Below are 14955 nucleotides of genomic sequence, written 5' to 3'. Positions count from 1 at the left end.
CCACCAGTTAAACAGTGAACGGTTAAATATGAATAAACCGGTTCATGCGCAGCCCTGTGCGTGTGCGCAGAGAGCGAGCAACACTGACGCCTTCGAGCACCGCGGATGTATTATAGAAACGCGAACACGCCCTCTTCCACGTTCCCCTTTTAGTGACGAAGGCTGCGCATCATCGTCCCGGGAGAGCAGCTGAGCAGCCTGAACAAGCACACCTCAGATAGCGGAGCGGCCAGTCAACACGGATAGCTGGTATCTGTCAACACATCTCAGAGCAGACAGAGAGACCATGGACTGAAGCAGGACTGAAGTTGAAGCTGACATGTTTAGGTAGGTGCTAGTCCTTTATCTGGTGACGATACCAATCCAACCCTGTTCAGGTCAGGGGAACCATCCTGTTTGTCCTCAGCCCTTTAAACGGGCCCGACGCTGTGCTGAGCTGGCTGACCAGCTAGCTGGTCGGTGGTTAGCAGCACCTGCCAGTATCTGGGATGGTTTTAATCCAAGGCAGACCAACAAATGGGGTTCCTTCGTGTGTAATAGGTATGAAGATGAGTATTACATGTTAAGTATCGTCCTGGCAACAGTCTCAACACCGCTTCTTCTGATTCTGAGTCATGACTGTTACTAGGACTCCGTTGTACGATGGTTTTTAGCAACATAAAATGTGTATCAAGGGTCGGATTGTAGTCGTTGCTGATCTTACAATCTCAAACGCATCTAATTTCACATTTAGTTTGATGTTGCGAGCATTTATACTGTACGTATATACGTTTAGAGCTACACAGACAAGAACATGACCCGCTTCTAGCCTCACTGTAAATACAGATGACATCACTAAGACCACTTGAACTTTAAGTGAAAGCAACCAATATTTGATTTATGATGTCCCACTGGCTTTCTACTAATAGCTGGCGTGTGTGTATGTCTGTGTGTTTCCCCCAGCCTCGTCTCTCTAATAACAAATCCCTGTGATGAATGGAAATCCAGGTCAAAGCCTTCCTTTTGATAACACCATGTCTACGTCCCTGTTAATTCCTTTATTGTTTATCTTTTTTGCATTACATTAGCAGTATTCTATGCAGTGCTGTGATAACTAGAGTGGTCATGTTCATTATTGTGGTAAATGTATTTAAGGCTTCTGGCTAGTATGAACACTGATGCCCTTCCTCTATTAGCCTCCAAAAATAAAACCTGTCATTGCCTTCAGAGCTTGCATAGTTTTATAGCATGTTTAGGGAAGCAATTGCTGTCGCATGAAGGCCTTTTATAGACACCTGCATAGTACTGTGTAATAATGCAGACCTCACACCGGAGACGAGAATTATTCAGAGTTGACTTCATGTTCAGTAACCTATTTGTCATAAATCAGTTGAGGTACTACACCTGCTTATGTGATTCTGCCAGTAAATTGTATAGACTGTACGCTATCTAGAAAAACTGACAGCTTCAGAGAACTCTTACCAAATGACATGTGACTCAAAATTTGTGCCATTAAGCATCACACACACTACACAAGCCTGGTATTTATTTAACGGTGTGAGATGTGTGAGAGAAAGTGAGAGATGTATTCTAGTCCAAACGTAACATAGTTGTCTTGTAACATTAAGAGGCACAGCTATAACAAATATCCCCCTATGCTTCTTTAGGATGTTGATGATGAAACTTGCAATCCCATTGATTGACATATTTAGACTCTTAACGTTGTCATAGCAGTGTGTCACATCAATGGCATGTCCTTGAAAAACTGCACCTTTTTTTGTTTTTTTTGTCTGTCTATTCATCATTTGTCCTTCTCTCTGCCTTTCTCTTAGATTGATTTGCCATGGAAACAGACATGATACCCAAATTCTCCTCAAAAGATGAGGAAATCGACTTCTGGAAGAGTCTTTCCCTTAAGTACAAGCAAAGGTCAGTCACTCCCGTAAAATCTAACTTGTGTTGATGTTGTATTAATGTTAGTGTGTGTGTGTGTGTGTGTGTGTGTGTGTGTGTGTGTGTGTGTGTGTGTGTGTGTGTGTGTGTGTGTGTGTGTGTGTGTGTGTGTGTGTGTGTGTGTGTGTGTGTGTGTGATAAATGTTCTGTGTTACCTTCAGCTGTTTTGGCTAATTAAATGACGTCATCAGTGGCAACCGACTGAAGCAAACCTCTCACAGTCACTGTGAAAGCTGCATCTCTCCCGGGTATGACCTTGGGAGAACCACTTCGACCCACGTCTTGCTTAATCTTCAGAAAGACAACAAAGTTATTTTAAGATCCATTTTCTGTGTACATTCTTTTTATTTGGATTTTTATATATATATATATATAAAGGGTCAGATCCTGTTTCATGTGCTATATGAAACAAAACACACACACACACACACACACACACACACACACACACACACCTATGAATGGGCTTATGTAACGCTGGGGCCATGTGTTGCTGAACAGCTTGGACTCTCTTGGTCTTACACTCAATGAAATGATCTGTGGCAGGCCATTCTCTCAGCTCTTCACACATAATGCCACAGACTGGGCCACAAGGGGATTAAAACACAGTGGGGTCAACAACACACCCAGCATGGACGCTTGGACTTACTACAAAACCTGGTGTCTAGGTTTTGTAGTAACCCAGTATAGCGTTCATGACCCCATAATATTCCCCCATTCCACTCCCGCCTCCCAGGTCACATGGTCATTGCAGTGAGCCGTTGCTATTTTTAGTGTTGGGGGAATGTGTGTTTGTGTGTATGTGTGTGCGCGCACTTGCATAACAACCCCTACTCCTCATTACAGCTGACTGCTCACAATGTTGTTTTGAAAGTGCAGTTCTAGGAACTTCACTTGGTGCCCCATGCAATGGACAGTATCTCAGTTCTGCAAATAAGGGGCTCTCTGACCTGCTTCAGCGACATTCCAAACCCTCCATGGGAAGGAAGAGGGTCACTACTTCCGTCTGCATAAACACTAGAGGGGAAGAGGCGGCTCTAATTGATGATGATGAATTACATCATGGGGGCGGCATTAGCTCAGGAGGTAGAGCGGGTTGGCTGGTAACCGCAAGGTTGTCACCAAAACGAAAAAATATCTTTAAGCAGAATGCAAATCCTCCTGACAAATAATCACATCATCACACAAGCGGTGAGTGCAATCAGTAGAATATATGTGAGGGACACCGACACCGACGAGAAGCGGAGGCGACACCTCCACTTTGCCTCGGTGTCCTGTTCGCCCTGTCAGGGCTCATTTCCCGACAATGACCGCCGTTCTATACATTATCCCACTTAATACACGGATACTTGCCAAAACGAAAAAATAACTCACTTCACACGGTGTGTCTTTTTACAATTTATTTGTTACCAGCATTCGTAGTGTTGATCAGCAGAGAAATTGTCCGCCAAAGATGTAGACATCGCTTAGCAACCGAATCCGCTGGGGTTGATAAGTTACCGGACTACTTGCGGAGTGATACGAAAGACGTGAAAAAATCCACTTTCCTTGACAGCGGTCATTATATGCTTAGAAACGGTCATTATTGAAAAATAATTGACCGCCGGAAGTCGGGAAGGCCCATGCAAGTGAATGGAACATTCCACAGCATTGAGAAGAGCCGTGTAATAAAGGCATGTAGACAACGGCCCGGGGTGCGAAACGCATGACAGCGGACAACTCAAACAATCCCAACAGTAATGCTTTTGCATTGCTCGTGGCGGCTGCCACCGTGAAGTAAACAAAATCACGCCCCAAAAGCTATATCCAGTTTATTGGATTTGTGTGAAAAAACTTGTCATAAAGTTAGCGATAACAAAGCCCACCCATTTAGAGGGAAGATCTGATTGGTCAATTTTACTGTCATTTGAAAATTTGTCTCATTGAATACTTATACTTATTACTCAACCTCTGTGAAATTATAGCAGGCCCACCAATCACAGAGCTGCATAGCATTTTCCTTCCAAAAAACTGCAGAGTCAGCAGCATTCTGATCTCACGTTCCAAGACAACTTCAAAAGGCAGTTTTGAAACATTTTTGGATGTTCATTATTAAATAATGAATTAATAAAATAATAGTAGAATATATATGGCCTGTTAAGCCCTTTGAGACTGTACCGGTGATTAAGGGCTATACAAATAAAATGGAATGTTAATATCTTAGGGTCTCTCTGAGGGCCCTGGCGGTTCACCTCTGGAGATAACACTGACCCTTGCTCTCCCATAGCTTCCAGGAGGCCCAGGAGGAGCTGCTGGAGTTCCAGGAGGGCAGCAGGGAGCTAGAGGCTGAGCTGGAAGCCCAGCTCGGACAGGCAGAGCACCGCCTGAGAGACCTCCTCTCTGAGAACCAGCGCTTCAAGAACGACCTGGAGTCCCTGAAGGTAACCTGGTTCAAACTGGAAGGAAGATGAAATGCATACTGAAACTGCCCTACCACCCCCAAGGTGTCGAATTACATTCTTGTAAATGTATTTATATTTGGAGAAAATATGAGCATAGCATTATGCCACACGCGTCATATCTATGGTATGTTATGTTCATTATTATTACTGATTATAATGTGATTTGCATTGCTTGCTGTGTAACCAAACATTGGCATTAGGACCTGAATACTCATTCAGGTGCACAGGCTTTTCATTTGCAGAATAATAGGTCCCCTGGGTGTGCTTGTATTCAAAACCACAACAGAGGGTTTACGCTTCTAACCCAGTGAATAAATGCGCCACACGCTGTATCAACACGGAGCACAGCCCGTCTTCATCTATACCCTTGAATTTAATATTTTATAGGCTGTGTTGGGGGTTTTATATTGAAACTGTCGTCTATCATCCCATGTCCTTGAGCATGTTCCACTGGGAGGGAGCAATAGAGCAATATCTCTGTAACATCTGCTGCTGCTTCTCCATCAAGCCCTCCATCATTTCTAGCGCTTTCTATTTGTGATGGCGACAGTTACACCACAGACCTCCGATACATCCAGACTCCTGGTAGAAGGAGACATCGTGGGGGGGTGGGGGAGGAAGACCCAGATAGAAATATCCTGTCCACACACCCAGGCTCCACAAAAGCGGGTGACAGGTAGCAGAGTTAATAACCAAGTTAACAGAGTACAACAGTGAGCCTGAGAGTCTGCGTTTATACGTTTATAATGTGGTAGAGCAGCCTTGGCAGATTTGGAATGACTGCTACTCTGGGATTAATTTGTAATCTAAATGGAAATCTGATCTGCCTGAGGCTGCAGAGGTTACTGTCGGTCCCCCCTGTAGCTGCAAGGGTATTGCATTCTGAACTGGCTTGATGGGTCCCTCCTTTATTATACATCTAAACTCCCTGGTGTGAATATTCCCCCATGCGTCCTAACTACAGCATGGGAGGAGCAGGTATCTGTGTCTTGTGGGCTGATCACACTTCCAGGCAGTAGGGGAAACATGTCCCGCGGTAATGAGGGGAAAAAGCTGTCATCATGAAACTCCACCTTCCATTGTCATTAGTGGAGGAAATGCCAGGCTGATTGCGTTGGTCTGTGAATGCAATGTTTGGAATTTCGGTTACAGTGGGGGGCGAACAGGAGCTGTCTGGGGCAGGTCTGCTTTGATTCTGATTCGATAACAGAGAAGCGCATATATATATAGGTCAAGCTGAGCGCAGCAGAATCCATGGCGCCGATTGTCCCGTTGCTCCAGGAAAATAAGTGGGTCATACTCTACTCTCCCATTCCCTAACCCCCCCCCCCCCCCCACCTTCTTCAGGATGGTTAAATGGGGCTTAAAGAAATTTCTGGCCCCTTGAAAAATGGATGATCTGAAATCTGGGTTAATATGCAGTCGAGGCATTAGGGGCCGTTTCTTGTGAGGAGGGGCATGATACATCCCAGCTAATCTGCATGGCCGCTTATTTACATTCATGAAATTGACTTGAAGGGAATTTTGAGTGGCTGCCGGAGAGGTGAAGCATCGTGACACACAATATTGACACAGACACTGTATTGACTGCTTCAGCTCCGATGCGTCGACAGCCCCGCCATGATGGAGAGGCCAAGACTGACCTGTTTAAAAACATGAGTAAAAACTAAAGGGACGATGGCTGGTTTAAGCAGGCTCTCCTGGCTGAATATGATTGGACACTGGAGTGGGGAGGGGCAGCACACCTGTGCACACTTTGCGCATTGAATTATCAATGTGGACAGGTTAAACAAGCCTGCACCATATACACTCAGGGAGAGATCTCCTGCATGGAAACATTGAGCACCAGCACCATATATCATTATCGGCAAACCGTACAATAAACCAGCTTCCAACCCCACCGCCCGTCATTCTTGTGTGTGTGGAGGGCCCAATAAAAGTCACCTAGGTGGAGTGTAGCAATGGACCTTGTTTCAGTTACATTTCACAACCGATTTTGTTTTTTATATGGCCAAGGATTTATGATCTCAGTGGAGTGCAAAAAAAGGGTTTTGTCTCTCGTTCCTTTGAGTGTTGATCAGAAGGCTATGAATGTAACGACAAACCCTGATATGAACACAGGGGCATTGTCCACTTGGCCACCAAAGCGGGTTGGTAGGTAGCCATGGTCGTACACAATTGCAGAGATGTCAACAAAAGGGGATGGAAGCTGTTCAGTTGATTCTGCTGCCAGAGCAGAGGACAACAGCAGACAGGGACATGGTCTGAGGTGCTTGGAGAGACGCACACACATTATATTATATACACGTTGCCATACATACCATTTGGATAACTGTATGAACTGAGAAACACTGAACATAAAATAATTCCAACCGAAACAAAGCAGGAAAGAGATCATAGGAACTTATGTCATGAACTTATCAAATGAACAGAAGCTGCATAATCAATACAAACTCTGAGATCAAAGAAGACTTCTAAATTGTGAAGCTTCTGTTATAATCTGAAGGGGTGTGCCATCTTTCATCCCTAACCCGAACCCAGGAGAGCTTTGAATCCTTTGGCATACAGCTGAACTCCTGTAACAAAGACTCTGTAAAAGCAAAAGCAAATGTTTGCATCAACTAAATGTATTTTTATCATCACCATAAACAATCTACTTTTTCCTATTCCCATTAATCATTCTCCTTATTTCTTAAGTATAAAGGCTTCGCTATTTGCAGCATGGCCAGTCAACTTTGATAAGAAAACAATGTTTACATGTAGTATCACCCCAATGAATTCAGTGTTTGCTTGACAGTGTTAAGACGGTGAAAAGCACCCCACTGTGCACAGAGCTGCAGTCACAGCGCCTCAGTGTCTTCCTTCATCTTCTGGGAGTTAAAAGACACATGCTCGTCTGTGGCCTTGTTGTCAGCATGCAGTCCAAATTTTGCTTGGACAGCATTCAGATGAACAATGTAGGTCCAGTTGATCTGACCAGTGGTGCTGGTTATTGGACAGTGAGCCTGCAACATATTCCTGGCCAGCTTCAACATGTGGCACAAGTCCATCTTCACAAACACCCTCTCACCAGTCACTGGATGGCAAGGGGGGTTGGCTGCACATGCTAACATTGAAGGCATGCCCATCATTTGTCACCTTAGTGGCTGGCAACACCCGTCTCTTTGATGCCATCCCCCACATCCACATGGGGGGTTCCCCCCCCCCATAAAAAAAATAATTTGGTAGATTTGATCTCCTGTATTCTGGTGCATTTTGGGGATGGCCACTACCTATTGCCTATTACCTACTATTCATTCAGATTCATAGCCTACATCCTGACTTGCAGGGCCTGGACAAGCTTACAAGCTTACCCATTGTTGTTACTATGATATTGAGGCAAATCATGATCACTGTCCTACAGCGTCCATTTTTTGTGAGTCTCAATATCTATTTCAAATGCAGTTAGAAATATGGGACAGTTGCTTTATTTTGTTTATATGCTACAGGCCTACAAGACTAAATTAATATGTAACTTACTTGCTCCTTTTAAGTATAACATTGCTTGGGGAGTCCAATTCCTCCACTGAAATGGGTGGAAAGTGCTTTTACAACTCTCTGCTAGTTAGCGATCTATCTCTTCTCTGCATGTAGTTGCATTGGGCGAATGCTGCTGAGGGAGGTAGCCTATTTGATTGATTTGCTGAATTGTCCAATCATGTGGTGATAAAAAAAAATATGAAAAACAACGCCATTGGTCTGGGGCGCACAAAATTGCGACCCGAGGTGAAATTTTCATGCGCCAATGAAAATCTGTCTCTGCTTGATGGACAGCAAAAAGTTTGCAAGCTTACATAGACTTCATCGTGGCCGGCGCCCCTGACCTGAAGGAGGGCTTTATTTCGATTGACCAATAACAAGCCTAGCCCAAAGAATTGATGTTCAGATGCACGCATTTAAATGGTTGCTGACCAGGCAAGTACGGTCTATCAAACAATTAAACGGAGATAAACGCTATGTATTATTATTTATTTTTTTTCAGATTTTTAATGGTTTCATCAGAGTTGGCAGATATATTCGAGTGAATATTTCACGGAGGGGCGGCGCCCTAGTGCCCTCTATTGACCCACCGCCACTGGTGGCCAACTTATAAGCACTCAGCATAATGTTATAATTGCCAAATACAACCTAAATCAATTGTTCAGTGTTTCCTGTGAAAGGTGATTCCCCGAGATGTGGTTTGGATTGTGCGACTATTTGTAAAGCCCCAAGCGGTACCTGAGTGAGGGATCTCTTTCCCAGGCCAGTCTTCTGAGAGTTAAAGCATCTGCCAACGATCATAGCCAAAATCAACAAAACAAAGAAGACCAAAGGTTATTGTACTCCACGTAGATCATAAACCATGAGCGACTCATTGAAATCTATTGAGAAATGTTAAGTTATTTTTATCCCGAATAAACCCAGCTCACCCGGTTACTTGTATGTGTTCACAGGCCAGCCCTGGCCTCTTCAATATGGCGGCGATGTTGACATTCTAGTCAAAGGCTAATGCGGTGTCTATGTATTTATGTTTATGTGTATGTGGGATACTGACTATAGTCTGCCCATAATACGCCGAAAGGTAAACTGTACAGTGTGAAGATGATGTGTCATACAAATGAACGAATGATGTATGCATCATCGTCTCCTCGATCAATCCCTAATGACCGATCGATGTTTCTCCTCCAGGAGAAGCTGGAGACACAGTACTCCCAGAACTACAAGCAGATGTCGGTTCTGGAGGACGACCTGGGCCAGACCCGCAGCGTCAAGGACCAACTGCACAAATACGTCCGGGAGCTAGAGCAGGCCAACGATGACCTGGAGCGAGCCAAGAGGTGTGTGTGTGTGTGTGTGTGTGTGTGTGTGTGTGTGTGTGTGTGTGTGTGTGTGTGTGTGTGTGTGTGTGTGTGTGTGTGTGTGTGTGTGTGTGTGTGTGTGTGTGTGTGTGTGTGTGTGATGACAACCAACCAAAAGGTTCTGTCTAATGATTCAGGAGTATCCAATGCATCCAGTACATGCCATCTGATATGAGGTCACACCGACCTGACTGTGTACCTTGGTCATGTTTTCAAAGTGACCCAGGCTCTGACTGATCAATACCGCTGCATCAAAAGGCGAGGGCCATCAATCCATACTCAGGTTGAAGATGCAGAAGTGTTCCTCTGATCAGAGCGTGTCTTATTATATTCTAGTCCTTCTCTGTTTATCAGCATATGTTTAATCGTCTTGACAACCAGCTAGTCTTCGTGGGGTCCGAGATAAGATAATAAATTAAGCTTTGGTAAATTTTTTGTTCTATCATCTCCTCTTCCTCCCCAGGGCCACCATTGTGTCTCTGGAGGACTTTGAGGGCCGTCTTAACCAGGCCATAGAGAGGAACGCCTTCCTGGAGAGTGAGCTGGACGAGAAGGAGTCCCTGCTAGTCTCCGTGCAGAGACTAAAGGACGAGGCCAGAGGTGAGCGACCCACCCTCCACCCTTCATCTCCTCAGACCAGATCTGGGCACTCCCTTTTTCATTATCATCAGCTTATCCAACATTTAGCAGGTATATCAATATGGGGCGGCAGTAGCTCAGGAGCTAGAGCGGGTTGACCTTGTAATCAGAAGGTTGCTAGTTGGATCCCCACACCTCGACACTGAGCTAGGAGGCTAGCTGAGTGTTCAAGGTGTCCCTGAGCAAGACACCTAACCCCAACTGCTCCCGACAAGCTGGCTGTCGCCGTGTGTGGTTGACACCACCGTCGGTGTGTGAATGTGTGTATGAATGGTTGTAAGTCACTTCGGACAAAAGCGTCTGCTCAATGCCTTAAATATATATTGGTCTAACCCATATGTGAAATCAAACAACCTTTATTATTATAAACACTCTTGGGTGCCTCCTCCAAGTCCTCCTGTGACATCTTCTGTGTGTGTGCGCGCAACAGACCTGCGTCAGGAGCTGTCGGTGCGAGAGAGGCAGACAGACGGGACCAGAATGTCCGTCCCCAGCTCGCCCACTCAGGACAGCGTCAAGATGGACCCGGCCGGGCCGGCCTCTGTCTCCTTGCCTGCCACCCCGCTGAGCCTGGGTCTGGACAACGCCTTTGCCAGCCCCACCGGTAGCCCACAAGCTGTTGTGTCTCTTAAGGAATAAATCTCCTCAAGTCCGAAGCGGAAGAGTCTTATTCCAATAGCACCATAATCATTATATCAATAGATTGGATTTGAAAGCGCCTTTCAATGTTCCATCAGGACAGTTAAGAATGACACGGTGAGGTGTTCAACAAGTTCAACAAAATCATCAGGATAGTGCAGTGTGTCTGTCTCCCCGCCGAATGGGTTCTGAGCCCGAACCCCAGATGTGGACTGTCCCCCTGTAGGCATCCTAGAGCCATACAGCCTAACCACTGTCAATAATGATGATGGGATCAGAAAGAAAGAAATGTTGCTTGCCCAGTGCTGTCTTGTTTTTAATGGTTAGTCTCTCTCTCACTGCCCCAGTGCTGTCTTGTTTTTAACGGTTTGTCTCTCTCACTACCCCAGGGCTGTCCAACGGTTGCGGCAGCAACTCGCCTCTGACCCCCTCCGCCAGGTTATCGGCCCTCAACATCGTTGGGGACCTGCTTCGCAAAGTCGGGGTGAGGAGCTGACCGTCATCCCAGGACTACATGAACATCCCCCCCCTTAAGGAGGACTGTTCATGTAGTCGCATCTTCGAATGAGTCATGGTTTCCATTTCAGTCCACCTAGCTGGCTCTCAAACGCAGGCTAGATGAGCAGCCAAAATGAGTAGCCAAAATGAACCATGACGGCCTTGAATATAACGCATCTTTTACAGATGAGGGGAAATACAACCCATAATCAACTGAATCTGACTGTCTGGCCGTCCTCAGGCGTTGGAGTCCAAGCTCGCCGCGTGCCGGAACTTCGCCAAAGACCAGCGGGCGAGGAAGGCGTACGCCATCGACAACGGCAACATCCTCAACGGCAACACGGCCCCTTACGCCAAGACGCTGCACACGTCCTACTACGACAAGGCGTGAGTTTTGAACGCTCAATTCCCGCCCCCCCCCCCCCCTCACTGCTACTCACTGTCGTAGTTGCAGGTGTTTATGCCCAGTGATTTCACATTACTTGTCAAAGTTCCTATTTTTGTTGATTGCATTTAAATACGATTGTGTCGCCTAGCATGTTGCCAAGTTTGTTTTATTTTCGTGATATTGTCGATAAGGTTTTGTTTCCCCCCTCCACAGGAGAGAGCGTGTCATATTCCCTGCATTGATCCCTGGTAATAGCAACCCCCCCTTGCCCTTCCTCGGTTGGGGCATGTGCATGCCTTCGCTAGCTAACCAAGCTCTTTTCTGATCTATCCGTGGCTGCTCATCCCCGTGCTGGTGGGTGATGGTGTACTAACCGCTCTCATGGTTTCTGGTCGCCGTCTGGGTGCTGGTTTCCTGTACTTCTGTGGGAGTTATCTTCTGTTCTTTTCCTTCTCCAGCACGGCCATGACTTGACGCATTACACGGCCTCGTGTCAGAGGGCCTCTCTGCTGCCCATCTATTTAATTCTGCTGCGGTTCAACGGCTGGAATCCACAGCCTCTCATCTCTGGAGCGTTAAACGCTATTTGTATGTTTTAGCTCAACGTGAGCTTAATTCGGGCATAGTGTGAATTTGGATAACTTGCATTCTGTATCATTGACTAGCCGGGAAGCACTTCAAATGAGCTGTGCTATTGATACTTTACTAAACAGAACACATTTGGACTTTAACTCTAACTTGGAGTTTGAGTGGACCACCTTGGCCTGGATATTTTAGGTTTTTTATATTTTTTCTGTCATCAAGTTCATATTTGTATTCAGCTGGTAGAACAGCTTTGCTTATCTAGCAGATAGTTGGTGGTCTGTAGTAGGGATCTTAACGACTCAGTATTTTGTGAGTCGACGTGTCGGAGTCATGGGTCGACAAATCGATAATTTCATTTTTTGGCCCCGTGGCTGCAGCAGTTGCGGCGCTCAAAGTATCTGCGCTTTCCTTTAAGACAGCGGCCCACCCATCATATTTCAAAGGTTGCGCTCAGGAGCACACCAATAATTTTTTTATGAGAATAATAGAAATGATGATAAACAAAATATCACAGAGCATAGAGCAGGATTGTGAACCTTTACAATGTCTCATGTCAATTTACAATAGGCAAAACGTGTCGGCGTTGGCCGACTCATTTTTTTTTAATAGGATATTGATGCTGCGCGACTCCTTTGCAAAAGGATTGGTTTAAGACATGAAACCATTTCATTCGTTGGATGCGTTGTCATGCACGCAGGCTGCCACTCTGTCGGCTATGGCCCAATCTTCAACGGCGGCTTGCAGGACGTTAGCCATGTATTCCGCATTGTGCCTCTCTGGCATTGAGCAGGTCTACAGGATCGCACTCTGCACAACCCAGTCAGTAAAAAAAGTGACCGGCCTCGGTCACGTAGGCTACGACTCTGTAGTCAACACTGTCAAAGCATCAGTGGTGATGGCAACTTTCTCCGCTAAGGACAGGATCTCATAGAGGGAGCCTGCTGCTTCGCTGTACATTTTCGCCAGCCACACATTCATAGTTTGGCGACATGGAACCGTGTAATCTGACTCGAGAAATGCGATCAGATCGCGGAACCCCATGGGCAGCTATCATTTTTAATTGGTTATTTCGAAAACAGAAAGGTGTTGCAACGTTTTGAACAGGACATTTAAGAAGTTTATACATCTAAAAAAAATATATATATATATATATACGGTACGTATATAAAAAAACATTTTTAGAGTCGACTTGAGCATGAGTCGAGAATCGATCGTTGAGTCCACACATTTTTAACATCCCTAGTCTGTAGAAAGAGCAGGGAGAGGAAGAGAGTGGGTGACGGGGCTGGATGACCACTGGGCCTTGGACCTTGAGTTGGGAAGATGCCAGTGGCCAGTGGCAGTGTGCCTTGGGAGCAACGATGCCTGTGAACCTTAACGGTTCATCCAGCACGCGAGTCATGGCGGGCTGCTATTGGTCAGCAGTGCATGACTTAACCAATCGCCTCACTGTCTGATTCCTGGTGTGTTTTTGTCACTCTTATGCCTCCCGCTTTTCATGTTAATACTCCACTCGTGGTGATTTGAATAGTATAAGATAAAGACTGGGTTTAATGTTGGACTATTACATAAATGGGGCTGGAGAGTACTATTCTATACTCATCGTGTCTGTGTCTGTGTGTTCGTTCGTTCTGCAGCAGGCCAGTGAATGGAGTGGAACCCGGCGTCATGACGGCCATCACCTCGCCTCCGGCCGCCTCCCCGACAGGCCTGGTCCCTCTCGCCGTCTGACAGGAGAACCCTCCACCCTCCACACACCCCACCACCGCTCACCCCCCAAAACACGCCACCCTCCACACACACACCACCTAACACCTCCACCAAAAATAAACCATACAACCCACAACCCACCCGTTCCTCACGTACATGTAAACACTTCCACTAGGACGGAACTCCACACCCTGACCCCCACCCATGTCTGAGGTGCTCCCCTCAGCCCGGGGAGGGGCACTAGCATCCCGTCACACTGTATAACGCTGTGCATGTGTCAGGCGAGGAGCTGCACCACGGAGCCCCGCCTCCGCGTGCCTCTCTCCTCCCGGCACACCGTCTCCTCTGTGTCTCTGTGCTGTGGCCACTCACACGCTGTCCGGCGCCTGCTGGACCACTGCTCCCCGTCGGTGTGTGTGTGTATATATACTGTATGTGTGCTCTATTATCGCTGTTTACTCGGCAGCCCAGTACTGCTAGAACACTGTTTCAGATGCTGAGAGGTGGCCTCCCACGGTTGGTATTTCATCTGATGTTTTTTTTTTGCACCACATTGTCTAAGGAGAGAGCAATATGCAATTCGATAGTGAGTCTTGGAATTATTATAGTAAAGTAAAAAGGCTACCGTTGTTATCGTCTTCTAAATAGACTTGGCTTCTTCCCACCCGATTGCTTTCTTCAGTAAAGAAACGCTTTGATAGATTGTTAAAAAAAAGTACAGACTATGAATTCTGTGCCATATGAACTGTTGGCTTACAAGCAGTTTCTCCATAAATGATTCGCTCCAAAACGTCTGACGCTGACGGGATGTAAAGCTTTAGCGTTGACCTTTAATGGCTAGAGCACCGGTTTTATCGATATCTAGTGTTTATTTATCCAACTATTTATACGTGGAGAGGGAAATATTTGTCAGTTTGAGTTGAAATTGGCCATTCATACTATAACTATATACAGTGGGTGGATAATATTGGTCATATTGATCATTCACACATACGCACCATTCAGTATTTTATTTCTCGAGTGGCAATTTCCATGGGATCTTATTAAATTGTTATTCAGTTCTGTATATTACATGCAAGTAGAGCACTTTGATGGAGCATACTTTTTTTTTTTTTTTATGTAAATCGAACTTATCCAAGTGCAATACTGCAAATGTGTCTTTTATTGTTCATGTTTCTTAATTTATGAAGTTCCTTTCTTGGCATGTTTTAATAAAATGATCCTATCCATTGAAAATGATCAGTCG

General features: G+C 45.7%; 1 protein-coding gene across 3 annotated transcripts; it reads left to right on the top strand.

Moving 5' to 3' along the window:
* The first annotated feature begins 196 nt into the window (after positions 1–196).
* ndel1a (nudE neurodevelopment protein 1-like 1a) lies at positions 197–14938 on the top strand. 3 transcript variants are annotated; one of them, XM_084485970.1, is made up of 10 exons: positions 197–327; positions 1812–1908; positions 4199–4352; positions 9081–9229; positions 9714–9850; positions 10320–10493; positions 10918–11012; positions 11268–11413; positions 11628–11662; positions 13637–14938. In XM_084485970.1, exons 2-10 carry the CDS (start codon positions 1823–1825, stop codon positions 13645–13647), a joined length of 987 nt encoding a protein of 328 aa, XP_084342096.1. In that variant the 5' UTR covers positions 197–327; positions 1812–1822; the 3' UTR covers positions 13648–14938. The 3 variants fall into 3 exon arrangements, with proteins under 3 accessions (XP_084342096.1, XP_084342095.1, XP_084342094.1); XM_084485969.1 differs by lacking the exon at positions 11628–11662; XM_084485968.1 differs by lacking the exon at positions 13637–14938 and having other exon boundaries at positions 11628–13621.
* Positions 14939–14955: the final 17 nt, after the last annotated feature.

Source organism: Micromesistius poutassou, assembly GCF_964030765.1.
Source record: "Micromesistius poutassou genome assembly, chromosome: 21".
Taxonomy (NCBI): domain Eukaryota; kingdom Metazoa; phylum Chordata; class Actinopteri; order Gadiformes; family Gadidae; genus Micromesistius; species Micromesistius poutassou.
The sequence above is the reverse complement of the archived record's forward strand: the minus strand, read 5'-3'. Positions and strand labels throughout refer to the sequence as shown.